The following is a 25,266-nucleotide window of genomic DNA, read 5'->3' as shown; positions in this document are numbered from 1 at the left end:
CTCAGTAGACAGCTATTCATCCATTAAGAAATTAGGTTATTAAAGATAAAATATGGCTTTTGCTAATATTTTGTGACATGCATTAGCTAACAAAGTGATAGTAAATTCCAAAACCTTTTATGTGAAAATTAAAAAAAAAAAAAACACCAGAATTTTCCATTTCAATCCTGAAAGGACAGGTTGTATTTTGCAAATACTCTAAGCCAGCATACATTATTTTTAAAAACATTTCTAAAAGTTCTGCCCCACTTAGGAGTGCTTCCTTAGGGGGTTGGCCTTTGCATCCTGTGCACAAAGTACAGGGTAATAAAGAAGGAGAGGCAGAAACTGGACACCATAAAAACCTAAATGGCCAACACTCGATGCTAAGTCTCCATTAGTTAGCAAGAAGGCACACTGAAGTTTGCCTGGAACAACCCTGGTTTATTCCCATATGATGATCCTCCCGTAGAGAAAGGTCGCCAAAGTTTCTTCAACTCTGCTGTAGTCCAGAAAATACCCAGAAAGATGATTCACTTTCTTAGAGCAGAAGTAGCAATGCTTGTCCCTCACCAAGTCACCAAGTCACCTTTGTCCCTTATGAAATCTGTACTGCCTGGGAGGTCTTCATGAGAGATGGGTTAAACAAGGTCTCAAATGATTCTTGTTTAGGTCAGGTAGAAAGAAGAATGATTTAGGTGGTTGGGACACTGAGGGGAACGGCAGCCTTGTGAGAGAAGGTGGTGAGAAGGAAGAAGCAAGCCGAGTAGTCTTGCCGTGTTTTCATGGATGAACTTTCCCCTCTAAAAGTCTAATTCCTTTCCTCCACAGGTGTTCCTTTCTCTGGAAAGACTCAGCAGCCTTGGGCCCTGAGAATGCTGATTAGGACTGGCTCCCTCCACTCCAGCAGTCAGCCCTGTGTTGTACGAAGTGGAAACGTGGCACTCTCTCCTTCCTCTTTAGGGCCTGAAAGGGGAGATGAGATGAAGAAGGAGAAGCAGAAAGACAGGTGCCCCAGAGTAGCTTCCTTTAGTGGACTCAGTGCTAACCCACGATGGATCAGGATTCCCAATAAGTTATTCCTTGATAATAGAATTAGCAGCTATGCAGGAAGATGGTAGAGCAAAAGCCAGCAGCAAATTATTGCCTTTCAGGCACCTGGAATCCAGAAACTTGAGAAACAACAACTTAGGGAAGACAAAGAAAAGAGCTCCAGAAATCTAAAAAAAAAAAAAAAAAAAAAAAAGATGCCACAGAGAAAACAATAAAGTAGTCTACAGCATTAGTCCCAGCTCCCAGGGAGGGGGACCCATCTTTATAAACACAAGGAAATCCGGGTGAGAGTCTGCAGCCCCAATCATAAAGAACAGACCCACAGTGCTAATCCCAAGAAAAGCCCTGGCAACCTGCAAATATGGTGCAGTTTTTACTCTGAAAGTGGCTCCTTCCACATACAGGTGGAAAAGAAATCCAGTCCAACACCTACTCTATTTGGGAAACTGTGTTATATACACAGTGTAATACTGCTCAGCCACAAGGAAAAATAAATTTGAATCACTTGTAGAAAAATAGATACACCTTGAGACCACAGTGCTGAGTGAAATAAATCAGATGCCAAAGGTTAAATGCATATGATTTATTTTATATGAGAAATTCAAAGGATAAATAATTTCAATATCAAAATAAAATATAGATGATAGGAAAGCAGGAGCTAGATTTTGTGGAGATAGGTTGTGGGTCTGAGGATGATGAGAGAGGAGAGAGAGATGAAAGAAAGGGAAGAAAAAAGGATTGAGATGCAATATATGCATGTACCCATTGCCCAGGAGGAAGGTGTTTATTAAGTATGGCAAAAAATTAAAGTTAAAATGTTACAATGAAAAATTTTAAAAACAGAGAGAAAATAGACTTCGCGGGTAAAGGACCTTAGAAAGCTACCAAACTACATAAATTGTCTAGCCAGTTCTACAATATAGCTATGTAAGATGGAGGGGCATAAGACTGCCCAGAAGAGGTATGGGTAGAGGGCAGGATGTGTGGATGCTAAGGGTCTAGAGCCATGAAGCAATCCCAGGGTCTCATGGCTCTAAGAGACTTGCATTACATGATGTTTACTGGGCCAAGAATAGCTAGATGACCTACTGGATAGAGTGATAGAACTGGTCCTGGTCCATCAAAACACTCCAATTTCTATTCAGGATCTATGGTCTCTTGGATAATAGTGCTTATCTTGTCTCTCCATGATTGTTAAATACTATCACCTGCCTTTTGCCACCCTGTGACCCCATTCCTCCCTTGAGAGCAGTAAATTCTGTTCCACCATGGCTGTGGTTCTCCAAGAGTTGTCCTCAGCCCAGTAATAGCTGGGTCATTTGAGAGCATGTTAAAAATGCAAATTGTGGATACTTTTCTAAGCACTTCTTCCTGGTTTATCTTATGGACTCTTCTACCATCACAGTAAGATAGGGGTTAGCCAAGGTTCTCCTCTTGGAGACTCATAAACAATCCGCTGTATGTCACATAGCCAATAAATGGTGAGGACTAGACATAAACCAGTGACTGAGTAACTTCAGATCCCCATCTCTAACCACCTAGTAAGTTCAGATTCCCCCTCTAACTACCCTACTAAATTCTGAACCAGAGGAAAGGACAGGCATTAATTTTCACACCAGCTGGGAGTTAAAGGAACCCTAGCCCACTCAGTTTCCATGAAAGTTGCCATTGGGTGTGGGTGTGCATTTTAAGGGTGTTAGACTAAAGAGAATAATACACGAGACTCATCTGGCCAAGTTTAGGATTTAATGTGTCCCAAGCACCTGCTTGGGAGTAGTGTTAACGGTTAGCTAGAATGGTTGAGTGAAGTGTAAATTTTACAAAGCAGCCTGAAGTGAATGAAGTGGAAAATCAGAGCTTCCCTGGGATGCTGGGAAGGGGTGCAGGGACTGAGGAAAGTGATTCTGTTGGAATGGATCCACCTGGCACAAGCTGATCAGACATCTCCTAACTGTACTCCTGGGGATGCCCAGGGGAGCACTTCATCCAGGCATTATGAGATGCTTTGATGAGGTCTTGGGAGAGGAACACCATTCTTAAGAACTTTATCAGGGCTGTTCATGGATACGTGTTGGCAGTGGGTTACTATAACTTCATGGTTCCCAAACTGTCATGCACCTCAGGAGCCCCTGGAGGACTTTGTGAAATTCAGCATGTCAAGTCACTGTGAGTGATCATTTAGACCACTGTGATGCCAACAGAAGCTGTCACTGTGACCTTTTCTACTGTGTTCCCAAAACACACAAACAACCCAATACCAGATCCCCATCTGAAAGGTCTGTTTCTTGGGACCACTTCTGAGTCTCTGACCCTTGGTTAGTCAAACCTCAGCAAGAAATAGATGGCCCTTCATTGGGAAGAACTGGAGAATGATTTCATAGAGAAGTTATTTTCTGAGGCTAGAACAACATGGTTAAAGCCCACTCTCTGAGGAGCACAGAAGAGGAGGCGACTCCTCACACCTGCCTGCAGGGAGCTGGGAGAGGCCACCCTGCAAAAAGTTTAAACCAGTGGTGGAAACACAGAGGGAGACAGCAAGGGAAAAAAAAAACCCTCAACTAGTTTTCCTCCTCCAAAGGCCGGGGGAATTCCCAGTGTCTGTTGCCCTCTGAGAGGCAGGCACTGCAAATCCTCTACACACAACGCACACAGATCGGCTGCCCAGGTAGAGATCCAGGTAGGAAAGAACAGAATATTGTCTGAAGTGGGAAACTCATGATCTGCTTTTCTCTCATGGCCCTTGACAAGTGTTTATTGTCAGAGTTACATAAGCTTCATAAAATAATGAGTTGGACAGCTCACACTCTTAAAATTCTTGGGAAGTGTTTGCGTAAGATTGGAATAATCAGTACTGGTGGGAATTAACTGCTAAAGCTGTTTGAGCCCGGAGCGTATTTTGTGAAAAGATTTTCAATTACTGCTTCAATTTCTTTGAGAGTTTAGAAATTCTTTTGTTTTCATTTCCTCCTGCAATCTGGTTAAGTTATGTTTTTTGGAAACTCATTCATTTTATCTAAATTATATTTATTGGCATAGGTTCTTTTTGGTGTCTGCAGACTCTATGATGATTTCTTTTTCTAATTTTTCTTTTTATTTTTTAACTCCTGCAGTTGTCTGTTTGTCTTGTTTTCTCTTTTCCCCTGGTCAGCCTCAGGGGAATTTCTGCTTCATGAGAAGCTCACCCAAGGCCATCTGTCCTTTCTGGTATTTGTCACTTTTTCTTCTCTAAACTTAGTTTTTTATTTCCTTCTCTTTGTTTTCATTGTGTGTGCTCTGCTACCATGGAAAGGCCCCTTTTGTAAGGATGAAAGCACAGAGGAGAAGTCACAGGAAAGGACAATTATAGGCAACACTTGCAGCTGTGCCCAGCCAGACAGCCTGATCCAGACATCCCCTGCATCCGCCAGGCCTCCTGAAGCACCTCCTTCCCCAGCTCCAGGCTCAGCTCCATCATTCTCACAGGGGGAACCCAGGATCAGGAGCAAAGCACAACTATACCCCTTCCCTCATCAGGGGCCTTTGCCCCCTCTCCCACCCCTAGCAAACAAGTGGTTTCCACCTGTCCCTCTGGGCCTGAGTGGTGGATCAGTGTGTGATGTCAGGAGCCTCTGACTCCACCTGTCCAGGTGTTGAACATTCCCATTAAACCTGATTTGGAAAAAGACTCCTGAAGCTAAGTGAAAGTTTGAAGTTTCCCTGGTGATTAGGTAAACACACACCAGCTTTCTCTTCTAGCTTTGCTACTTATTTTCCTTGAGGTTACAGATGGTAATTTCATCTCTCACACCTCGGTTTCCTCATCTACGAAATGGTAGGATAGCAATGGTATGTGCTTCCTGCATACCATGTTCAAAGCACTCTTTCTGTACAAGGGTTTTTCCTGTTTTCTTCTTCATGTCCGGAAAGGTGAGCACAGAATCACTCTCTACTTTAAGTGACTCTAGTGTACCTGCACCCTTCTTCTACCCTGATTCCTTGTGCCCAAGCAGCCAAGAAGAGACAAGCAGCCCAGGCTTCCCAACCCAGAATTTCCCATCATTTTCTAGAATGTTCTGTGCCAACCAGATCCAGAAAAACTGGTTCAGTGCCCCGTTGCCTCACAAGTTGGCATGATAAAGCCTATGAGAAGGTCTTCTGGGAACTCCAACCTGCTCTGCTTCTTATAAAAGGCAGGCAGAAGATCCAGAAGGACACAAGCTGAGACCAACCCTGAAGCCGCAGCCTCCCCCTTGCTCTCCACCATGCAGGTCTCAGCATCGCTTCTGTGCCTGATGCTAACAGCTGCTGCTGTCAGCGTCCAGGTGCTGGCGCAAGCAGGTAAAACCATCCTCCTTCTCTCCCTCACTTTCTCTCTATCTCTCTGTCTTTCTGCCTTGCCTTCTGAGAAGCCTAAAGCCAAAGTGCCTAACTTCTAAACTCATTCGAACAGCAAGGTCCCCAGAGTTTCACTTCAGCATTCACGTTAGAACGTTAAAGTTAGAAGCTGAAGCCCAAGTTAGAGACAGGAGGGACCTGCCCACGCTGGGCCACCCCAGAGCAAGAGCAAAACCCAAGTGGCTGACACTAAGTCCAGGCCTTTTATTAACAGCCACTGACCATTACCATCCCTGCACATCTGGGGCTATCCCCAACACCTGTCCACTAGCTGTGTCCCTGGTCTCCCCCAGATAGCAGGGACACACCCCAAACCAGCAGTCCGAAATAACAGAGTTTGAGATCTCAGCCAAAAGTTATAGGTCCCACCCTAGCAGCAGGTCAGGGCAGGTGATTTGGGCTTGGAGATAAGTCTAATTTGCTTTTACCTCTCTACCCTACTTCCTGCTTTGGTCAAGCCCTGAAATGCTAGGCACGCTCCTGAAGGTTTTTTCTTGGTGATTTTGTGTCTAGATATGAAAGACACCAATGAGACCCCTCTTGCTTGCTGTTTGACGTTAACCCACCGCAAGATCCCCTTGAATTATCTGAAAGGCTATGAGCTCACCAGTGACAAGTGTCCCCTGACGGCTGTCATGTGAGTAGCAAAGCCCTGCCCAGTGCCTTGTTTCCTTCTGTGTGCCCCAATCCTAAGTTTTTTTCCTAGAACAGAGATGTCAGCTGATGCTCAGAGGATAAGATTGAATCTGCCTGTTATGACAATAGCATACCCAGAGAGGGCTGCTACCTTTCACTGGGCTCTGTCCCCTTCTGGGTACCCGTCCTCACCCATGTGACTGCTTTAGCAGACATGAGGATGGTTTCCCGGGGCCAGCAAGAGCAGCAGCTGTTGCTGGAGGGTCCTTGCTTCCACATACTCTCTTCCATCTGTCCCAGGAAGGACCTTCACCACCAGAAAAGAGACAGTGGGGTTAGAGAGCAGAGAATTGCCCCCAGTAGGTTCCAGTATATAATTCTTTTCTCCTTTCTCTGCAGCTTCAAAACCAGGAGAAACATACAAATCTGTGCTGACCCCACGAAGAAGTGGGTTCAGCATGCCATGGTTTACCTGAACGATCTGAAGACATGAGCTCTCCTCTCCACTCACCCAGACCCAACCTGAGGGTGAGAAGGGATGACTCAGTTCTGCCCACCTGCCCGTCTGTACTCTGGAATAACTTTACCACAATTTTCAAATAGAAATTTTCTGATTTTTCATGCAAAATGTACTATATCTCCATGACTGTTCATTACTCTTTGAGTTGTTACTGTTTTAGATTTCATTTTGAGTACTGATCTGATTCTGTGTGTGTGTGTGTGTGTGTGTGTGTGTGTGTATGCGCGCGCACGCGCGCATTTGCAGTGATGGGGGTGTATCTCATGAACACTAGGCAAGAGTTTACCACTGAGCCACACCCCAGCCCAATGATCCTCTGTTAAAGCAAGGCTTCAAGGAGCTGGTTCTTGAAAGTCCCCCAGCCCCTGGCCTGCTAACCTGGGCACATTTCTCTCTGGCTTTCAAGGATGAAGCATGTGCCTGTAGAAACTGTATGAAAGAACGCTGTAATGTAGGGAGCAGATTTGGCTTGTGAATGTGACATTTGTTAGATATATAGTATAGAAAACTGAATGCAATGGAAAGACCTCTGAGTGTTTGCAGGAAATTCATGTTATTTAGGAACTGTAACAGTGATGTTTTCTTTGGAAGAAACTCCCATACAGAAGGGGGCACTCTGAGCACCCTGGTGGAGCATGCCAGGGGAATGCAAGGTACAGGACACTGGTTATGTGGCCAACCTGGGTTCCTGAGTGTTGGCCACTGAATTTATTCCAAAACAATGGCTCTGATCTCCAGCATATGCTTCTATGATCAATCTCATATCTGGTTCATACTCGACTATTCTTTCCTTTGAGACCTCCCTTTGCTCCCCAAAGTCTCTACTGCAAATGTGTTTCAACTGGTCTTCCTATCTCTGTGTCTGCTCTTCCAAGCCTTCCCCCAGCCTGGGGTGAGTCATGCACCCTGCATGTATACCTGCCCCCAGATGGAGACCACATAGTCACGTCCTACTTAGCATCAGGCTTAACACAGAAACAGGACTTGAGTAGAATGGCCCTGGGAGGATGGGGTATCATGGTCATAGCAAAGATCCTTCTAAACGTGGTGCAAGATGTAAGAGAGAAAAAAGGAGGCCTGGAAGAACTAATTCCATAAGGTCAGACTTTAGGTTCCAGAATGTAAGAGTTGGAGAATTCTATAAAAAAAGGGTTAGGGAGTTAGACTCAATTCTGAAGGCAGGGGGAAGAAATGAAGACTTTGGGCCCACCAGGAAGGGTTAGGGTGGCTGTGGGTGAGTTAGGAGCGGTGACTGAGGACAGCCTGCAGCAATAAGCCAGGTAAGAGGGAAAAGTGAACGAGGGAGGGCAGCTGCAGAGGTGGAGGGGAAGAAGCAGAGTAAGACTGAGGCAAATGTGGGATACATTGAATGATAGGGGGAAAGAACACGGGACAAAAGACCACCTCCCTGAAACCACCAAGATGACCTGCAATGGGGCGCCAGTTCTGAAATCCAGAATTCATTCTCCTTCCTCACCTTCTCAAGTCATACACTACACAAATGGGACTTTGTGACCGTCCCTTCTAAGTGATAGGGTCTCTTCTTCCTGTATGTCCACATAGGCTCCTCTGCTCTTTCAGAGGCAGCCTCACTCCTCCGGGCAGATGGGTTGCATCTGGTCAGACATAGGCTACCTCTCCGTGGACAGGCACCTGGACTGCCCCAAGGAGAGAAGGGCTCTAAGAACAGCCCTGCAGGGCCTGTGTCTGGGATCTCAAAGAGAGAAGCTCTGTGCCTTGCTGTGTCAGGCACACACATGGTAACTTGGGACATGAGTAAAATTCAAGCCTGGGAGGCTGGAGCCCTGGGCTCTGTGTGTTCCTCTCTAGCCCCAAGACACTTCATCTGTGAAACAAGCGTAGCAGCATCTTAGAGGCAGATGACCTGACAAGGTCCCCTCCAGCTAGGACACTGGATAACATCATTCCCTGAGCACTGTAGGCAAGACAGGAAGGGAGAGGGCCCAGGTTTCCAACTTAAACCCAGCTCAGGTCCCAGCTCGCTGCTCCACCGTGTCTCCCTCAGCTGCTAGACCCAGAGGCAGAGAAGCCAGCTTTGGCCTGAGTCAAAGCTCGCCCAAGGAGGAGGAGGAGGTGGGAGGCAGAGCACATGCAGCAGCTCTAAGACAGCATTCAGTACCCCTGGTACCAGGTCAGCCTTCCTCTCTCACCTTCCAGCCCTCTAATCCTGTTCTTCAGCCCCAGTGCCAAGCAAGTGCACACCCTGAAATCCCTGCAGAATCCAAGAAACACAAGGGAGCAGGAGTTGGAGATTCTATATTTAAATATATAAAGTGTTGCAACATAGCTTATCAAGACCATGCAGTCCTCTAAGGCTCCAAGAGGGTGGGCAGAAGAAAAGGTGTCAGTTGGAAGATGGGGGACAAGTGGAACTCTGTGGTCTCTGGAGGCCAGGATGGGAAGGAATTCCTTATTTTCCCTTCAGCCTGAGGATCTTCTTCTTTGTCAAGTAATCTTGAACCCATTCAATTGTCTTCAAGGCGCAGATTTCTCTGCCACCCTTAAGCTTGAATCTGTGAACAGAAAACACAGGACAGGGATAAGTACCAGTCACTGGGTACCACACGAAGTCCTGTCTCCACTTCCATGTTGCTTGGTGTCCCTGTGTTTCCTCTCTGGGTCTCATTTTCCCTCTCAGTGAATGATCTCACTACATAAGATCTGTAACTTCCACACTGGGTGCAAGGGGGACATCCATTAATGTAAGCATCAGAAATTTATTAACTAAAGCCCCTGACCGGTCCTTTGGAGATTCCATCTCCAGGTATGAGGATGGGGTAGAATACTTTGTAGTCAGCTTGATGATTAACTACGATGAAGAAATTCCTGCCTTCAAATATCTCTCTGCTACAGCTTTTAACATTCCTGTGTTTATTTGGTACATCTGATACATAATTGCTCTGGAGTCACTGGGTGTATGTGTGTGTGTGTGCGTGTGTGTGTGTGTGTGTGTGTGTGTGTGTGTGTTGCTTTTCTACTCTGACTGCTTCCTAATTGTCCAGTCCATTGTTTAATTAATATTGTCTAATCCACTGTCTACTTATCTAATCCTGCCTCTCACAGACTGGGTGAGCTTAGACACTTACTTCTGCTTCCCCAAACTTTAATTTTCCTGATTATAAACAGGGCCAGGTGAGGTGGTGTATATGCAAGTGCCTTGGCACGCTGAGGCCTGTACGCGAATGCCCTCTGTGAAGTTTGCCCTGAGCCTGTGATGCAGGCATCCCGCTTACTCTGGTTCCCAGATAAGCAATACTGAGGGGTGGGTGCCTCATGAGGTGCTGAGGAATTTCCCTGCCCAAGGTCACCTGGACCACAGGTTGGCAACGCAGAGGCAAGGACTAATCCTGACAACCTCCCTCTTTCTGCTACATGATAATGTCTGTTGCTTTTGTTAAGTGGTTCCTTTCTCCAGGGTGTAATTCTGGGATACAGTAATTGGCACAGTGGGTTTCCCAAAACACAAGTCACTGCAGAACAGATGGTCCTTCCAGGCCTCCGCTAGGAAGCTCGGGGCTCCCCCTACCCCACAATCGCGGCTCTGCAGCCTGGTTTTGGTGGCTTTGCAGGCTGGGTTCAGAAGGCTGGATCCTAGTGGGACAGCGCCACCTAGTGTCTGCTGGTCTTATTTCTGCCAGCGTGTCCCCTCCCCAGGGGTGTGGCAGGTGACTACTCACATCACAGCTTCGTAAGGACAGGAGGAGCTGGTGCCTTTGTAACTCTGAATTCTGTGATGGGAGATCTTTCTCTCCACAAATGAGTAGCAGCACCGGGAAGAGGCCACGTGCACTAGAAGACAAGCACAAAAGAATGTTCGCCCACTGTTCAGGTTCTTATAAGAAGGATGAGTTTTTAAACTCAGCGAATTCACACCCAGGCCAGTCCTGTGCTTCTGGACTACGTCCAAGGGCTTTCTGCACAGCAATGTCTTTGCAGCCATGCAGGTCTGGGCTTAGCTAGGGAAAGAGTCAGAAGACCAGGGTTCGGATTTCTGTTCCCCACAGACCAGCTGGCAGTTGTGATGATAAATCTGTCCTGTAGCCAGAATGCCCCATCCTTAGAACAAGACTGTTTATACCCTGATTCCTGAAGGCTCATTCAGTGCTCCTCTCACACCATGAGAGTCTTGTTTTGTCCCAGCTTGTTCAAGGGCTCTGGATCCCACTCCCTAGGGAACCAGCCTGAAGCACATCAGACATTGTGGGCCACAGACCCAGAGCCAATGAGGAACTATGCAAGGAGCTCAGAATACCAGAGGAAGTGGTCCAAGGTAGTAGTCTGTGCCCCAGTCAGTCTCTTGAGTTCCCTTCTCCCTAGCGCTAGGCTCCAGCCTCCAGCCCTCACTCTGCTACTTTGTACATGCTCCTGCCACTTCTACCCCAAAAGTCTTGCTTTCTAACCCGACCACCTTCCCTCTGGTTTACTTTCATGTCTGTTGCTATGCCAGTATTCTCTCAACAGGGAGATAGACATCAACAGCTCCATTGACTTACCCAAGGTCCTCTAGCTATCAGAGCTTCCCAATCCTACCTTCATATGCTACTATTATCTGTCACACTGTACAGGAAAGATCCAGACCATCCACCTAGCCTCAGGATTTCCAGTTTGATCTAAACAAGCTCACAGTCCCCTCCATAAGCTTGCAGGGTCTGATTAGACAGACTCTCGGCTCAACTCTACGTTTGCTCAGTTCATGGTTTTCCTACTGGTCCTGAGCCTCCAGTCCTGCCAAGCACTCCACTCCCCCTTGCAGGTGGGAAGAAGGGAGGTAGACTCAGTGAGTTCAAGATGAGTCCTCCTGGGTTCCACAGCAGCTGCATGTCTATGCTCCTCAGGGAGAAGCAACAGGGCTCAAGGGTACTCACAGCTCATGCTGTCCACATCTTTTGCCCACACCGTAGCCAGCAGCAGGCACACCAGGGCCACAGCAGCAACCTTCATTCTAGGTGTCTGATTCAGGCCTCTCTGGAGCAGTCTTGGTGTGTCTGTGAAACCAGGGCTCTTCCTTGTGCCATCCTGTAGCACTCAGCGCTTTTATCAGAAGGCCTAATAGGAGGGATTTCCCAGGGGAAGGGGTGGGAGTCCCAGGAAAAAGGGACACTTAGTCCCACACGGTGACCACATGGAAAACTCCTCTGCTCACCTCTCTCATGATATTCAAGTTATATTTGGGTGTAAGTGACCTCCAGAACTTCCCCCAAGTTCAGGAGCAGATTAAGATCATGCAGAAATACGTAGGAGTTGTCCTGGCTGGGTGGGAAGTCAAGATAGGTGAACGAGAGGAAGTGGCCTGTGTGTGGTTCATGTAAACCCACACTGTTCCATGCAAGCAGGCAGCTAGTGTCCCTAGAGCATCACAGAGGAGAATTCTGGACTTTCACTGAGACACACTTTCATTTGAATGCTAGTTCTGCAAACTCAATTGCATGAATTGCCCAAGTTGCACATCGATGCAAAATGGAAATAGGAATCCATATTTCAAAGGTAGGTGAAAATAATTCAATAAAATCTTCCATGTCAAATGCCTGTCCCAGATATTTGCTTTTCTTTTCAGTCCTCAACACTTCAACAGCTTACTCTGTTCCAGGTCTTGTGTTAGCCTCAGGAAAGACAGTTACTGATGGGGGGCCTGGTGGCCAACACCTTCTGTACAGTGCTTGCAGATTCAGAGCCTAGCCTGATCCATTTCATTTCAGCTCCCAGAAAAACAGAAGTGTAAGGATGGCAGTAGATGTCATGACCAGAATACAGAGGAGGGATAGGAACCTCTCACTGGCACTGGCAGACGAGCCCTCTCAGGGGATGCTCTTGTGGAGAACCTCCTGCAGGATCATGTGAAGAGGGAAGTGCTAAGCAGAGGAAAGGGCTCCGGTAAGGACCCAAGGCATAAAAGAGGTGTATTCAGGAGTTCCAAAGAGAATAATCACATACAGGACACAGAATATATAATATTATTTTATGATGGTCACCTGGAGTTAAATACAAGAAAGTACAGGAAATCTGTCCACAACACTAAAGACCCAAAATATTCAGCCAAGAGCCTGGATCCCATGACAATATCCTGCATGAGTCCAGCTGAAGACCTAGAGCCCATGACAGTGCCTCCTATGAGTCCAACTGGAGGTCAAAAGCCCACAACAAGGACTCATTCCAGTCTGTTTTATGAATCTGTTCTGGGAAGGTCCAAGGGTCTGCGGTGGGAGCTAGAAAGTCTATGCCAGTGGGGTGAAGGATCTGAGCCAGTAGTTGAAGGTTCTATACTGACGCCACAAGGTAATGCTCAAAATAAGGACCAGGGGTGCCCTGAAAAGTGGCACGGCCATCCTCAGCAAATGAGGTCCCAAGCTCTTCCATGATGAGAACAGTCAAGTGCCTGCCAGGAAACCAGCATGACACTTGTGGAGATTGAACAGCACACATCTTCCCCTCCAGAACCAGGAAGCAATGCTCAATGCAAGGACCAGAGCTCCCTCTAAGTAAACCACAGCCACTCTCAGCGACAGGGAATTGAACTCCTCCAATGATAATTCATATCGGGAAGCCAGCAGGACAAGCTCCTCCAGAGAACCAGTGGCTCCAAACAACAACACTTAGGAGAACCCACAATGCCCAATTCTTGCTCTCTATGTCTCCTTTTATGCTGGCAACTTTTCTCAAGTGGGCCATCTACACTCAGCACCATGCCAATTTAATTCAGTTGGTGTTAAGTTGACCACCAATTTTTAATCCATAACAGGAGACAACTTTGTTCCGAGTTGTCAGGTGAGGCTGGAACGTGCAGTGTAAAAAGATTGACAAGATCAGGAAGTGGCCCAGAGGCCACTGTAGCTGTGTAGCTTCAGAGGGGCCTGGTGGCCAACACCTTCTGTACAGTGCTTGCAATAAGCATCTCACATTAGGCAGGGAAAGCACTCTCAGAAAACGAAGTCACTTGCTCAAAGCCAAACTTAGCATCGATTGCAGGGACGAGGTGAAAAACTTGAGACCTGGTCCTCTGAGCTTTGAGTGCTTCTGCGTCCGAGAACACACCTCGCTCACCCCTGCTCCAGTGGACCAGAGGCCAGTCAGGCCCCCACTGCTTCCCCACCAGAAAGGTAGTCCAAGCAGTTGAAATCAGCACCCCGCTGTTGTCTCCTCTTCCCTTGGTCCTTGGAGACCGAGGGGTATTTATTCCCTTCCCCAGGGACTTGTGAGAGAGAAGAGGATGTGCGGGGCTATATGGTCACCAGACCAAATATAACTGCAGGTTCTTTAGAGAAATGGAGGGCAGACAACATGGCCACTTAGGAAATTCTTCATCTGTCCCCTCCTCCTGGGGCTGTCCCTCCAATAGTTCACTTCCCCTCCTCCCTCTCACTGTGGCCACGGCCAGCCCCACACAGGAAAAGAGGGAGCAGCAAGACTTAGTCATGCCGTCCTTTTCCAGGCTCCTCAGCACCTTGAAGGAACTGGTCGTGGGCTCTTATCACACAGCGGCCAATGTTCCAAGGGGGCATCTCCCCCACTCCCACGTGGCTGTCAGGGTACAATTTCTTCCCGCCCTAGCACAAAAGCCAGGACAAATATTAACTCAGGAAGACAGCTGTGGAGTTGAATCAATGGGTGGAGGGAATGGCTTAGGATGGATTGTTGTACACTGAATGCTTTTAGGAGAAACAATGTTATTCACAGGAACAAACCTTTTCTTGATTCAATTTTTGCAAACCCGGAAGTGCCTGTAGAGAAGTTACAGGTACAGCTTACTAAAGATAGAGCAAGAACAGACGTCAGCCTGTGTGGATTCATACATACCATGTCCTGGGTGTCCCCGCCCCTTGCCTGTCCCCTGCTGGCTGAGTGAGTTGGAGCCTGGCTTCCCCGCTTGCTTTTTAGCTCCTGTTCATCTGGTCCTTAAGGACCAGGACACAGAAACACAAGGGGGAAAGACATGCGGCCAGAGTCCCACAGCTGTAGAAAGATTTCCTGGCTTGGTCCATCTCTGGGGCAATCTTCTGCGTTCCTCCACTTAGGAAGGACACATGCTAAGGGCAAGAGCCAGGCCCCTGGAGTCAGATCTCAATGCAACATCCTTGAGGAAGTGACTTAAGCCTTGGGAGTAGAGGCTGGTCTTATAAGCTCTGTGGCTACCTGGACTTACTGTCCTCCAGATAAATTCCCAGATCTTCACCTAATGTGGGGTGATTTGAAGGGTTAAGTGAGATGCAAAAGGGAAGGAGGGGAGGGAAAAACTAAAGTAGGATCGCTGGAAATGGTAGTGAGGCACCTTACGTGAATGGGGCACAGAGAGTAGATGAGAGAGGGGCAGGTGCAGACCCTGCACTTGGGGAGCTCCCAACTTGCTCAGGAGGGGAGTCCTGGGGATGCTGAGGGTGAAACGGAACAGACAGAGTGTCCTGGAAGCTGCACAGAGAACTCACCCCTAAGCTAGGTCCCTTCAACCCTTCGGTCCTGAACCATGCTGAATTCAGGCCATGCCACCACCTCCCTCACTGCAGGACATCTCCCCAGTCTCTTTTCCTCTCCTCTGGTGCTTCTGACACCCAGCCAACTGGATCACTGCTAACATGAGCATGGTGACCGCTCAAGGTCTGGTATCTGCCTCAGGCCTCTGCCCTCTGCAAACACAATCCAGGCCCTTGTGAGGACACCCAGAGCCCATGTACCCAGAATACAAAACCCTGTTTCCTGTGGTACCTTTTCTCCTGCTTTGTTCAACACTGTTGTCTTTTCCAGAGGCCTTTGTGTCTACTACTCAGCCACAACATGAAAGCAGCATTGTGAATCTCTGATAGCAAAAGGCCTCCTGGGGGTGCCTAAGGACGGTGCCTCAGGGGCCATGCCAGCTTCTTTGTGAGCTCCTGAGCCTGATAGCAGAGCCTGCTGTGCTCAGGGTAAAGCATTGGTGTTGGTTCTGCTCACAGTGTGCTACACAGCATGGCCCCAGTTTACCACTGTGCTGTGAAGGCCCCAAGGCTCTCCTGGCTCTTCTGCCCAGAGCCAGTTTCAGCCTCCATGTTACCCTCTCCAAGCAAGGCGAACACCTGGAGCTCCCAGAGGGCGCCCATCACTGTTCGCTGCAGGCGCCTCACACTGTTGCTCCTGCATCTCCTGTCTGTCTGTCAGGCAGCCCCAGAGAGCAGGAGTCCCTCTGTGGTGGTCAGCAGTGTGTACTGTAGTACCTGGGACAGTGTGGGTATGCAGGGAGAAGAGAGAAGAGGTCCAGCCCCAGGTCCTCTCCACACTGTTTGTGTGACTTCTGTGAGTCTCTGAGCCTCATCTCTAACTAGAAATAACAATGGTCATACAGATTTAGCTCCAAGTGAGACATCCACCTTCACTACACCCTTCCCCAACTCCCTTCCCCTGGCAGAGGCAAAGGTCCAAGCTGCTGCCTCCCAGCCAGACCCAAGAAGACAGAGAAGGGATGTGGAGAACAAACGGCAGGTAGGCTCAACATAGCACTGTTCATTCTGGTGATCAGGGCTCCACCTTTGAAGTCTCTCATCCCTAATGGAGTCTCAGCAGCCAACAGCTGCCCGCTGCTGAATGCTTCTGTGTCTATAACTTCCTTGAGCATTTACCACATGTCAATCTGCCTGATCTTCCCAAAAGCCCTGAAGGTGGTGTCATTCTTAGGCCCTGTTTTGCAGATGAGAAAACTGAGACACAGAAAGTCTGGCCAAGGCTACCAGCTACCTGGGAGGTGAATTCAAACACAAGCTGCCTTCAGACTCCAAAGCCTGAATCAATTCTGTCTATGGTCTCTAGCAGCGACTTCTGAGTGCTGCTCAGGTATCCAGGGTTATCTGGCAATGATCCTCCCAACCAGGTCACATGCTACTCTTCCTGGGACCCCGTGAATATACCTTATGTCCGCAGATCAAACATCACATATTTCTACAGGCACATCTTGGATTTACCATCTGGTTTTCTCACAAAGAGATACAATCTTTACCTTGGTGAGCTGGCAGCTCCTTATTAAAATCACCTCCTCCCTGAAGCCTTCCCCACTTCCTGTCAACCCTCTCTCCTCTTCAGAAAACAGGCACTTCTATATAAAGGCATGTGTACCTTTCAGGCCAGTTGACCTTTCTGTTGCCCACCTTCTTAACTCAACTCAGTCTGGACATAATCCATCCTAGCTGGGGTTGGGTCAGTTTGTAAATGAACAGCCATGCTTCCATGTGTGAAAAGAGCCTGAACCCTCAACTTGCCCACCTTGTGTGTTAATAAACTGAACTAAATCTCCAGAGCCTTCTCACTCATGCACACAGCCATGCATACATGCTCGCTGGGAGCCCTCACCACTCCTCACTCAGCTCATTCCCCACATCTGCACAATCTCCCTGTCTCTGGTATCTTCCTGGCCTTTCCCATGCACTCCACTCCACCTCAGAGAGGACTGAGCTTTGCCTCATACTCATAATATTCAGGTCATTTGTGTGGCCTGAATCACAACTTTATGTCCCATGTCCAAAGCTGGCTCCAAGCAAGAAGCAGTGACCTCCAGTTTTGGAAATAGTTGTTTATATGCTCACAGTGGTTTGTGGCTTCCTCTGCCCCAATGGTCATTGATAGTTTTAAGCCTTCACAAATGAGGAAATTAAGACTCCTTGACATTAATAAGGAACACACGTGTACACATGCACAAACAGACAAGCATCCCCCCAAATACCCTGAGCAGTGTTGGGGCCCAGCTGAGCATGTAACAAGCAGTTGGTTGGCGATGACTCTGTGTCTTCTTGTCTTCTTCCCCCAGCAGGTCAAAAATGTCCTGGCAGAAAGCCCATCAGATCAGATACTACGTGGCTACCATGGAGACTGCTCTGCCCCTTCCATGCTGGAGCAGATTCATGAACATGGGGTGAGACATGACCACATCTTAAGTTGAGTTTTAACCTCCACTTTGCTACTTTACTAGGTGGCCCCTGCCAACATCTCACCTGTGTAAATACATAAGCAGGTAAGTGCAAGCTGAATATCCTAGTTCAAGCAAGTTAACAAAAAGGCAAGTTGAATTTAAGACTGTTATCAAATAAATGCATTTCCCTTACTTTAAACCATAAATAATTCGTTTTAACAGTATTATCGGTTGAAGGTACTTAGAAGATACGCTTTAATGGAGAGTTTATCGGGATTTGTAATTAGCAGAGCAATTGTAAGCACTTTAAAGTACTTAGAAGCAGATTAAACCCACTAAAGAGAATCAGCCACTCAAAAACACAACAGCAGCCCCTATTTACATCCCAGCAATTGCTGTGTGATTAGAGATGCATAGACTCACACGGCCACTGTGAATCTCATTCCTCCTGCGTATTCCGCACCCTCTCAGCAAGAAACTTGCATTAATGAAGTCGTCGGCTACCTAAGGACACCTACTACGTGCTGGGAGTCCAGACACACCTGGTGCTTATCAGAGTAGAGCCAATAGCTTGTGGGACAGATATAATTTTCAACAAGCTAATAGAAAAACGAGATGACTTTAAATTAGATCATTCAGGGAGGGAAACATAACAAATGCATATGACCAGAGGGGGAATTAAAGAGTTTGCATTTGAGCTGAGACCTGCAAGACAAGATGCTTAGGGAATGGAAGATGCCATTTATTTCATTCCAGGCAGAAAGAACAGCAAACAAAAAGCCAGGGGCACCTTAGGTCACACTTCCACCTGAATAAAACATGGAGACAAAGATTTCAGTGAAAGTAGTTTGAGAGTGTAAGAAACAGGAGTAAGGGAACGAGACAGACAAGGGAAGCACTCAGTAAAGGACCTGTTGCCAAGCCAGGCCTGCTGCGGGCTGTAAGCAGGACACTGCAGGCCATGCACCTGACAGTCCACCAGCAGAGACGGGTCTAGGTTACTTATACCCCAGTTTCTGCTGCCCATCAGTGGGGCCTCCCTGATTCTTTGGCCAGCCCTGCTCCTGGGCAAAGCAGCTATTCATGACTATGACCAGTCTAAATGTGTACTGAAATGAAAGGCATGGCTAGAATGTGAGCTGGAGACTGGCGGCATCTCCTTCCCAGAGAACAGCGTGGAAGTTTCCAGAAGAAAGGCCAGTGTGTAAAAACTGGTGAGGAGAAAATGCAGGGAGTGAAATCTGATGGAAGGAAGAACAGGGATTGGCTCAGGTGAATACCAGTCGTAGGCCGTGGTGAGGAACCTCAATTTTATTCTGTGTTGTGAAATCTAATCAGAAATATAAAACGATTCTTATAAAACGATTTTTATTATGATTACTCTGTCAGTGGTGTGGGAAAGACATTTTCTGTTTTTAATAGCAAGAAAAAACATAAGAGAAGCAGCTAGGAGACAACAGTAGGAGTCCAGATAAGAGACGCCTGACTTCGGCCAGCACAGGGCAGGACAGAGGGTGGGTGTAAGTGTGTTGCAGCTGGCGGGCTGCATGTGGGGATGGAAGCTGGACGTGCATGGGGCAGTGCTGGGCTGGGAAGGCCGCACCAGGAGTCAGCTGAACGCACTGTGCGGGCCATACGTTCCTTGGTGACTCGGTCACACACTCAGTCTGGCCTCTGTTTTCTCCAGGGGAAAGTTAGGGAGTGGAACACACTAGCTTCTAATGGTCTTTTTAAATCTAACACTCCATGACATCAAAACACAAGATCTCTTTTGAAAGTTTTAGTTACTTTCACAATACCAAAAAAAAAAAAAAAACCAAAAATCTACGTGAACCAGCACTTTCAAAAAGAAAGCTAAGACCTTCACCAGGACCGATAACCAACCCTCTATTTTCCCTAACTTCTCCAACTTGAGGTAATAAACATCCAAAATTCCCTTGCTTTCCCTTTGAATTTCACTACCACACACCTCTAAAATGTGCAATTGTCCCACCAGAGTGGCTCCAGGACACCCTGTGGTTACCAAAATGTGAGGCTCTCAAGGCCCTTTGATACCCGGACATAGCAGTTGCTTATGACCACACATATCCTCTTACATACTTCAAATCATCTCTAGATGATTTATAATGCATAACACCACATGAGTGATGCAAGCCGTTGTTACACTGTATTGTTCAGGAGATCACAACCAGAAAAAATGTTTGTACCTGTTCAGCACGGACGCAGTTTTTCGCGTATATTTTCAAGCCAGGGTTGTTTGAATCCACTGATGCAGAATCTGTAGATATGAAAGGCTAAATACATATTTTACTCTATAAGAGGGTATCCAACTGTTTATGATCACAGGGAACTTCTTTTGTTGAGGAGTTTTTGTTGATATACATTCATATTTTGAAATTATTGAGTTCTTTTGTTTTAAATACTATTTAATATTTTACTAATTGTATGGTTGTTTATTATGGTTCTTTCTTCTTGGATAGTTAGCCTTTTCCAGATTTTCGCCATTGGAAACAGTACTAAAAATTCTTATATGTGATATGCTTATATACATAAAACTTCAATTAGATTTCTATGAAAAGGGGGCACAGGGGTACACCTGTAACCCCAGAACTTTGGGAGGCTGAGGCACAAGGAGCACAAGTTTGAGTTCTGCTTGGGCAATTTAGCAAGACCGTATCTCAAAATAATTTAAAAAAGAAAGAAAATAAAATGAGCTGAGGATGTAGCTCAGAGTAAAGGCTCTGGGCTCAATCTCTAGTAACAAAAAAGAAAAAGAAAAAAAGGGGGGGGGCGCCTTGTTGGGTAAGGATGTTTGCTGTTAAGTGGTAGCCGGATCTGCCCACCACTAGGGTTTCCTCTGCTGTGGATGTCTGCTTTTGTTTCTTGTCCCTTTTCTTTTGAGTATTTCTATTTTCTTTATTGACATCAGCCTGCTTTCTGCCTATGGAAGGTCAAAGGTCATTTTACAGACTAGAAAATTAGTGTTACTCAATTTAGACAGGCAACACTTTCAATAAGATAATTCTCACAGAAACTTTTTTTCTTTTAGGTACAAATAGTCATACCCACAATTCCCCGTCCTCTTCCTAGATGTGACCTCACAACTTGGATATCACTGGGCATTATGAGATACAATATTCCATGAAGATTATGAGTCATATATATTCCACGAGTCACTTCATCCAACCAAGAGAATGCCCTGGAAATTCCCTTTTTCTTATCAGAGACAGTAACAGAAAGTAACAGATTGTACCCTGAATTTGGTCCTGGCCACCAGGCTAAGCATAAGTGGTCATGACTTTGATTAAACCTGTGCCCTAAAGCTATGCCCTATTTTGATAATATTTTATGAGCTACAAAAATTTGAAAGGAGAGATGAGATGACTGCATCTTTTAACCCGTTAGTCCTGGCATTTCAAGATTTCCTATAATCCCTTTCAATCAGTTCTTTGCTTATATCTCCTCTTTCTTGTGAAGAGAATATTTTGCAACAACTAACAAACACTAACAGCACCCTGTCTCAAACCTTCTCCAAAAAGCCGCAGGTTCAGTTGATTTATTTTCTGCTTTCCAAGTAAATGTAATGTTTTTACCAAATTTTTCACTGCAGTTGACATTTTTGTTCTATAAAAATTGCTGCCTGCTTCCCAGTCCCAAAACCCAAACCATGTGTTTTCTTTGGTTAGAATAATATTCACATGTATGTACTAATTTTTGTATTAGTCCACTTTGTTGCAGTAATAAGCGACCCCAAATGATCAGTGGTTTAAAAGAAGAGTTATTTTGGCTTTTGTTGTTCTTGTTACTGTTTGGGGGTGTTTCCTTTTGTTTTGATTCTCAAACTGGCAAACCACTTGCATCTGTGCTCCTAACTCTGGGGCAGGTCAGGTCTTTGCTACCTGTCTTTCCAATTCCTGGGCCCAGTCTAAAAGATCAACTTGTGCCTTAAGGACATAGCATTCTTCTAGCAGAGGATCCATGAGAAATAAGATCGGGAGAAACTTGCAATGCTTTTAAAGCTTTTGCCAAGATATAGCACACTTGAGCATTCTATGTGCTCAAGGAAGTACTACTGCAAAACCCAAAGTCTGGGGTGTAGAAAAAGATATTCTGAACAAATACAGCCCACTCAAAGCAGGAAGAAACTCTGGATATATTTTTATACTAACCTTGTTTGTGTATGTATTGCAATGTATTCCCTGATATGTGGCTTGTTTTTGGTTTGTCTTTTAGAGAAAGAAAACATAATTTTTTCAATTTTATTTAAAAAGAAAAAATCAAAACAGAAAAAAGGTAGAAATAATACAGAATTTCAAAAAAATAAACAATAAGAAATCACTAGCTGATAAACTACATACTGCCATCTTAGAAATAGTTGTTCAAGTTACAAAATAAAAACATAAAAAGTAGACATTCAAACAATGAGACTGCAAATAGTTTTGCTCAATGATCCAGCAAAAATTTAGTAATATTGTCATCTATCTTACACACTTAAATATACATGCAGTTATATCCTTTAGAGCACTTTCCTTTCCTTTTTTACAATAGCAATTACACATTTTTGGTTTTATTACTCCTACAGTTCTTACTACTTTTTACACTAGAGACACAATGTGATGTTTGTAAATATGATTCTCATTTATTTATTAAGACTTATGAGGTAGTCTCATATTGCCTCCATTTACCTATGAAGGCCTCAAGAGCATCCTTTTTATGGTTGAGTAATATTCCATTGTATAAAAATACCGTATCTTTTTCATCAACTCTGAAGTTGATGTGCATTTTGGTTGTTTCCAATATTTAGCTATTACAAACTGTGCTGCTATGAACAAGGGTGCACATATATCACCGTGACATGACCTTTTCTGGTTTTCAGGAAAATACCCAGGAGGAGAATAGCTGGATTGATTGGAACTTCCAATTCTAGTCTTCTGAGAAATCTCCATACTAATTTCTATAGTGGCTTTACCACTCTATACTCTCACCAACAGTGGAGCTGTGTTCCTTTTTCCCCTGAAGCCTTGCCAACATTTGTTATCAGTTGATTTCTTGATAGAAATTATTCTTTCTGGAATAAGATGAAATCTCAATGCTGTTTTAATTTGCATTTCTCTAATGACCAGTGATGGTGAACATTTCTTCATGTATTTATTTGCCATTTGTATTTCTTCACCTGAGAAATGTGTGTTGATCTCAGATGCCCATTTTTGGAGAGGGTCTTTGAATTTGGGGACTTGATGTTTTTCAACTCTTTATATGTTCTGGATATAAGTCCTTTGTCTGAGGGGCTGCTGGCTAAAATTCTTTCCCATTGTGGGCTTCCTTTGCACTCTGTTAGTGATTTCTTTTGAAGTGCAGAAACTTTTCAATAACATGAGATCCCAGTTATTGATTCTTTGAAGTGAAGTTTGCATTTTGTCCATGAATTCTCTGCCTACCCTTATGTCTCCAAGACTTCTACCTACCTTGTCTTCCAGTAGATTTAGTGGAAAACTCATAATTTTAATAAAAATTTATCAGTGCTTTAAGAGTCCAAAGCTGTGTGGCATTATAAGACACAAGGTAAAGAATATTCTTTGATGTTTGAAATGTTTCTACTAAGATTTTCTGTTAAGTTTTTAAGGACTTTTAACAATTAACCATTTAGATTTGATTGTTACATGTAGTGTAATATAAAAACCCAACATAATCTTTTTCAAATACAGATAGAGCATCATTTTCCAGGTTTGATTTTTGAACAGTCCTTCCTTTCTCCATTGCTCTGATGTACAAACCCATCTCATACACCACAGCTCTCTGCACAGGTGGCCCTGCTCCTAGACTTTCACGTTTCATGTCATTATACTGATCAAATTGTCTGACGCTGCACTGATCTATGACTTGTCCTGACACCTGGTAGTATAAATCCCCGTCTGTGATTGCCTTTTAACCAGAAGTATCCTGGCCATTATCTTCCTTTCACTCTTCCATAAAAATCATTGAGCCACCCTCTCTAGTTCCTGGGGAACCCGTTGGGCACCAAGCTGTGTTCTAAACAGACTCAACTCACGGAACCTTGGAGGTCACTGAATGAAGATCAGTACAGTTCTCACCATACTACAGATGTAGAAATAGGCAATGCATACAGAGGGCTTCCTGGCCAACACCTTCAAGGTTTAGTCTGACTGCAGAGCCCCGAGGGTGCCCACAGCACACAGTTAGGGTTACCAGGAGATCACAAGGAGACGCTGAGTCAAATTTGCCCTCTGGGCCCACAAGAAAGGGGAGATTGTCAAAGACCTCAGCATACAGGGCACTTCCTGCCATTCTTCTGCATGCCTTCTAGTACCTAGCTCAGCCCCTCATGCCTTAGCTTGGAGTGATAAGGCTGAGACCACACCACCTGGCGTATCTGTGTCTGCAAAGCTACCAGCAGTGCATATATGCTGCTCTGCTCAGCATTCCTCATGACAGCAGAAACTAGACAGGTTGCATCCATTCCTTCACATGGATTAAAATGAACAAGCAGAGGCCTGACTCCTGGTGAGAGTTCCTATTCCAAAGAGAGGGAGCAAGGTATTCTTCACAAGAGAGCACAATAGAAATATCTCTCTCTCTCTCTCTCTCTCTCTCTCTCTCTCTGTCTCTCTCTCTGTCTCTCTCTCTCTGTCTCTCTCTCTCTCTCTCTCTGTCTCTCTCTCTGTCTCTCTCTCTCTCTGTCTCTCTCTCTCTCTCTCTCTCTCTCTCTCTCTCTCTCTCTCTCTGCAAATTATACCATGTGTGGGTTGTACTTTTTAAAGCCATTATGTCCTCTAGTGTTGAGAGAGAAGGTAATCTTACTAATTCACTTACATACAATGAAACAAAGATGGCTGACGACTAGCTAAGCCCTAGCGTCTCTCTCTGCTCTTGGTGATTGCATTGGCAAGGCTCATGCCAGCAGTGGAGTAGTGTTGGGGAAGCAGTGGGAGTCTGCATTGCTCCACAGCTTCAGGAGCTCCTAGGAACTGGTTAAAACACAAGTGCTGAGCCCCTGAGAGTCTTAAATTCTGGGGCTGAGACCTACTAATCTACACTAATTCTCCCTGCCTCACTCTATATATATAGTTCTTTTGTTCCTGAAGTCTGTTAACTAATTTTGCCAAAGATCACAGACCTGGCTCATGGAAAACCAAGGGCTTGGCCTCTGATCTGGCTGATTCTAGACAACTTTGTCTACAGAGTGTCATCTTAGATCCCAGGAAGGAGATCCCTGTTTTGGGAAAACTCATCCTTAGGTCTGACATTGGTATGAAATGGAAATTAGCTGGAAGTCCTGAGTGATAGGGCTTACAAGACTAATCAAGCTGAAGGATAACATATGAAGCACTGTAGCCACCATGCAGCTTTCCAAATTAAACCTGTTGTAGGTTAAGCCTAGGAAGGTCACAAACTCAAGAGCACACATCTGTCTGTACACCTGGAGTGTGAAGGTTCCTGATCCGTAAGTGGATCAAATACATACTGCACTGAACAAGTATGTGGCATAGAGTGGATTTCACTTACATATTAGATTTTGGTATTGAAAATCATGATAACATTAAGGAAAATGCAAAAGCAAACCAATAGTCCTATCACCTTCAAAGAGGGGTTTGTTTCTCACTTAAATTATTTAACTTTCTGTAGATAAAACTTTATACTGTCCCAGTCACCCTAAATACCAAATTTTATGCTCTTTTTCACTAACTATATTGTAAACATTGGCTGTGATGATTCTTAATTTTCCTAATTGCCGTGGTGATGACTGGAAGGTGTCAAGCTTAGGTGACATAATCTACTTATAGATATTGAGCTGGTTACTGAA

At 45.4% G+C, this 25,266-nt stretch overlaps 2 protein-coding genes across 2 annotated transcripts; one reads left to right on the top strand and one right to left on the bottom strand.

Annotated features, from left to right (window-relative positions):
* Nucleotides 1–3,620: 3,620 nt before the first annotated feature.
* Nucleotides 3,621–6,674, top strand: LOC106027640 (C-C motif chemokine 2-like). Its single transcript, XM_013152069.2, has 4 exons — nt 3,621–3,709; nt 5,202–5,349; nt 5,920–6,043; nt 6,442–6,674. Exons 2-4 carry the CDS (start codon nt 5,274–5,276, stop codon nt 6,533–6,535), a joined length of 294 nt encoding a protein of 97 aa, XP_013007523.1. The 5' UTR covers nt 3,621–3,709; nt 5,202–5,273; the 3' UTR covers nt 6,536–6,674.
* Nucleotides 6,675–8,823: 2,149 nt separating this feature from the next.
* Nucleotides 8,824–11,730, bottom strand: Ccl1 (C-C motif chemokine ligand 1). The gene is made up of 3 exons (XM_063249710.1): nt 11,449–11,730; nt 10,261–10,372; nt 8,824–9,096 (listed from the first exon to the last, which is right to left on the bottom strand). Exons 1-3 carry the CDS (start codon nt 11,522–11,524, stop codon nt 8,994–8,996), a joined length of 291 nt encoding a protein of 96 aa, XP_063105780.1. The 5' UTR covers nt 11,525–11,730; the 3' UTR covers nt 8,824–8,993.
* Between the last annotated feature and the right edge of the window lie 13,536 nt (nt 11,731–25,266).

Source organism: Cavia porcellus, unplaced genomic scaffold (assembly GCF_034190915.1).
Source record: "Cavia porcellus strain 051 isolate PalLab524CR breed Dunkin Hartley unplaced genomic scaffold, mCavPor4.1 scaffold_6, whole genome shotgun sequence".
Lineage (NCBI taxonomy): Eukaryota > Metazoa > Chordata > Mammalia > Rodentia > Caviidae > Cavia > Cavia porcellus.
This window is presented reverse-complemented; position numbering and strand designations above follow the sequence as displayed.

Coding starts and splice junctions, on each gene's coding strand:
- LOC106027640 (XM_013152069.2), top strand. CDS start 5,274: ATGCAGGTCTCAGCATCGCTTCTGTGCCTGATGCTAACAGCTGCTGCT. Junction 5,350..5,919: donor CCAGGTGCTGGCGCAAGCAG/GTAAAACCATCC, acceptor TTTTGTGTCTAG/ATATGAAAGACACCAATGAG. Junction 6,044..6,441: donor TGTCCCCTGACGGCTGTCAT/GTGAGTAGCAAA, acceptor CTTTCTCTGCAG/CTTCAAAACCAGGAGAAACA.
- Ccl1 (XM_063249710.1), bottom strand. CDS start 11,524: ATGAAGGTTGCTGCTGTGGCCCTGGTGTGCCTGCTGCTGGCTACGGTG. Junction 10,373..11,448: donor AGATGTGGACAGCATGAGCT/GTGAGTACCCTT, acceptor CTTGTCTTCTAG/TGCACGTGGCCTCTTCCCGG. Junction 9,097..10,260: donor TGTCCTTACGAAGCTGTGAT/GTGAGTAGTCAC, acceptor TTCTGTTCACAG/ATTCAAGCTTAAGGGTGGCA.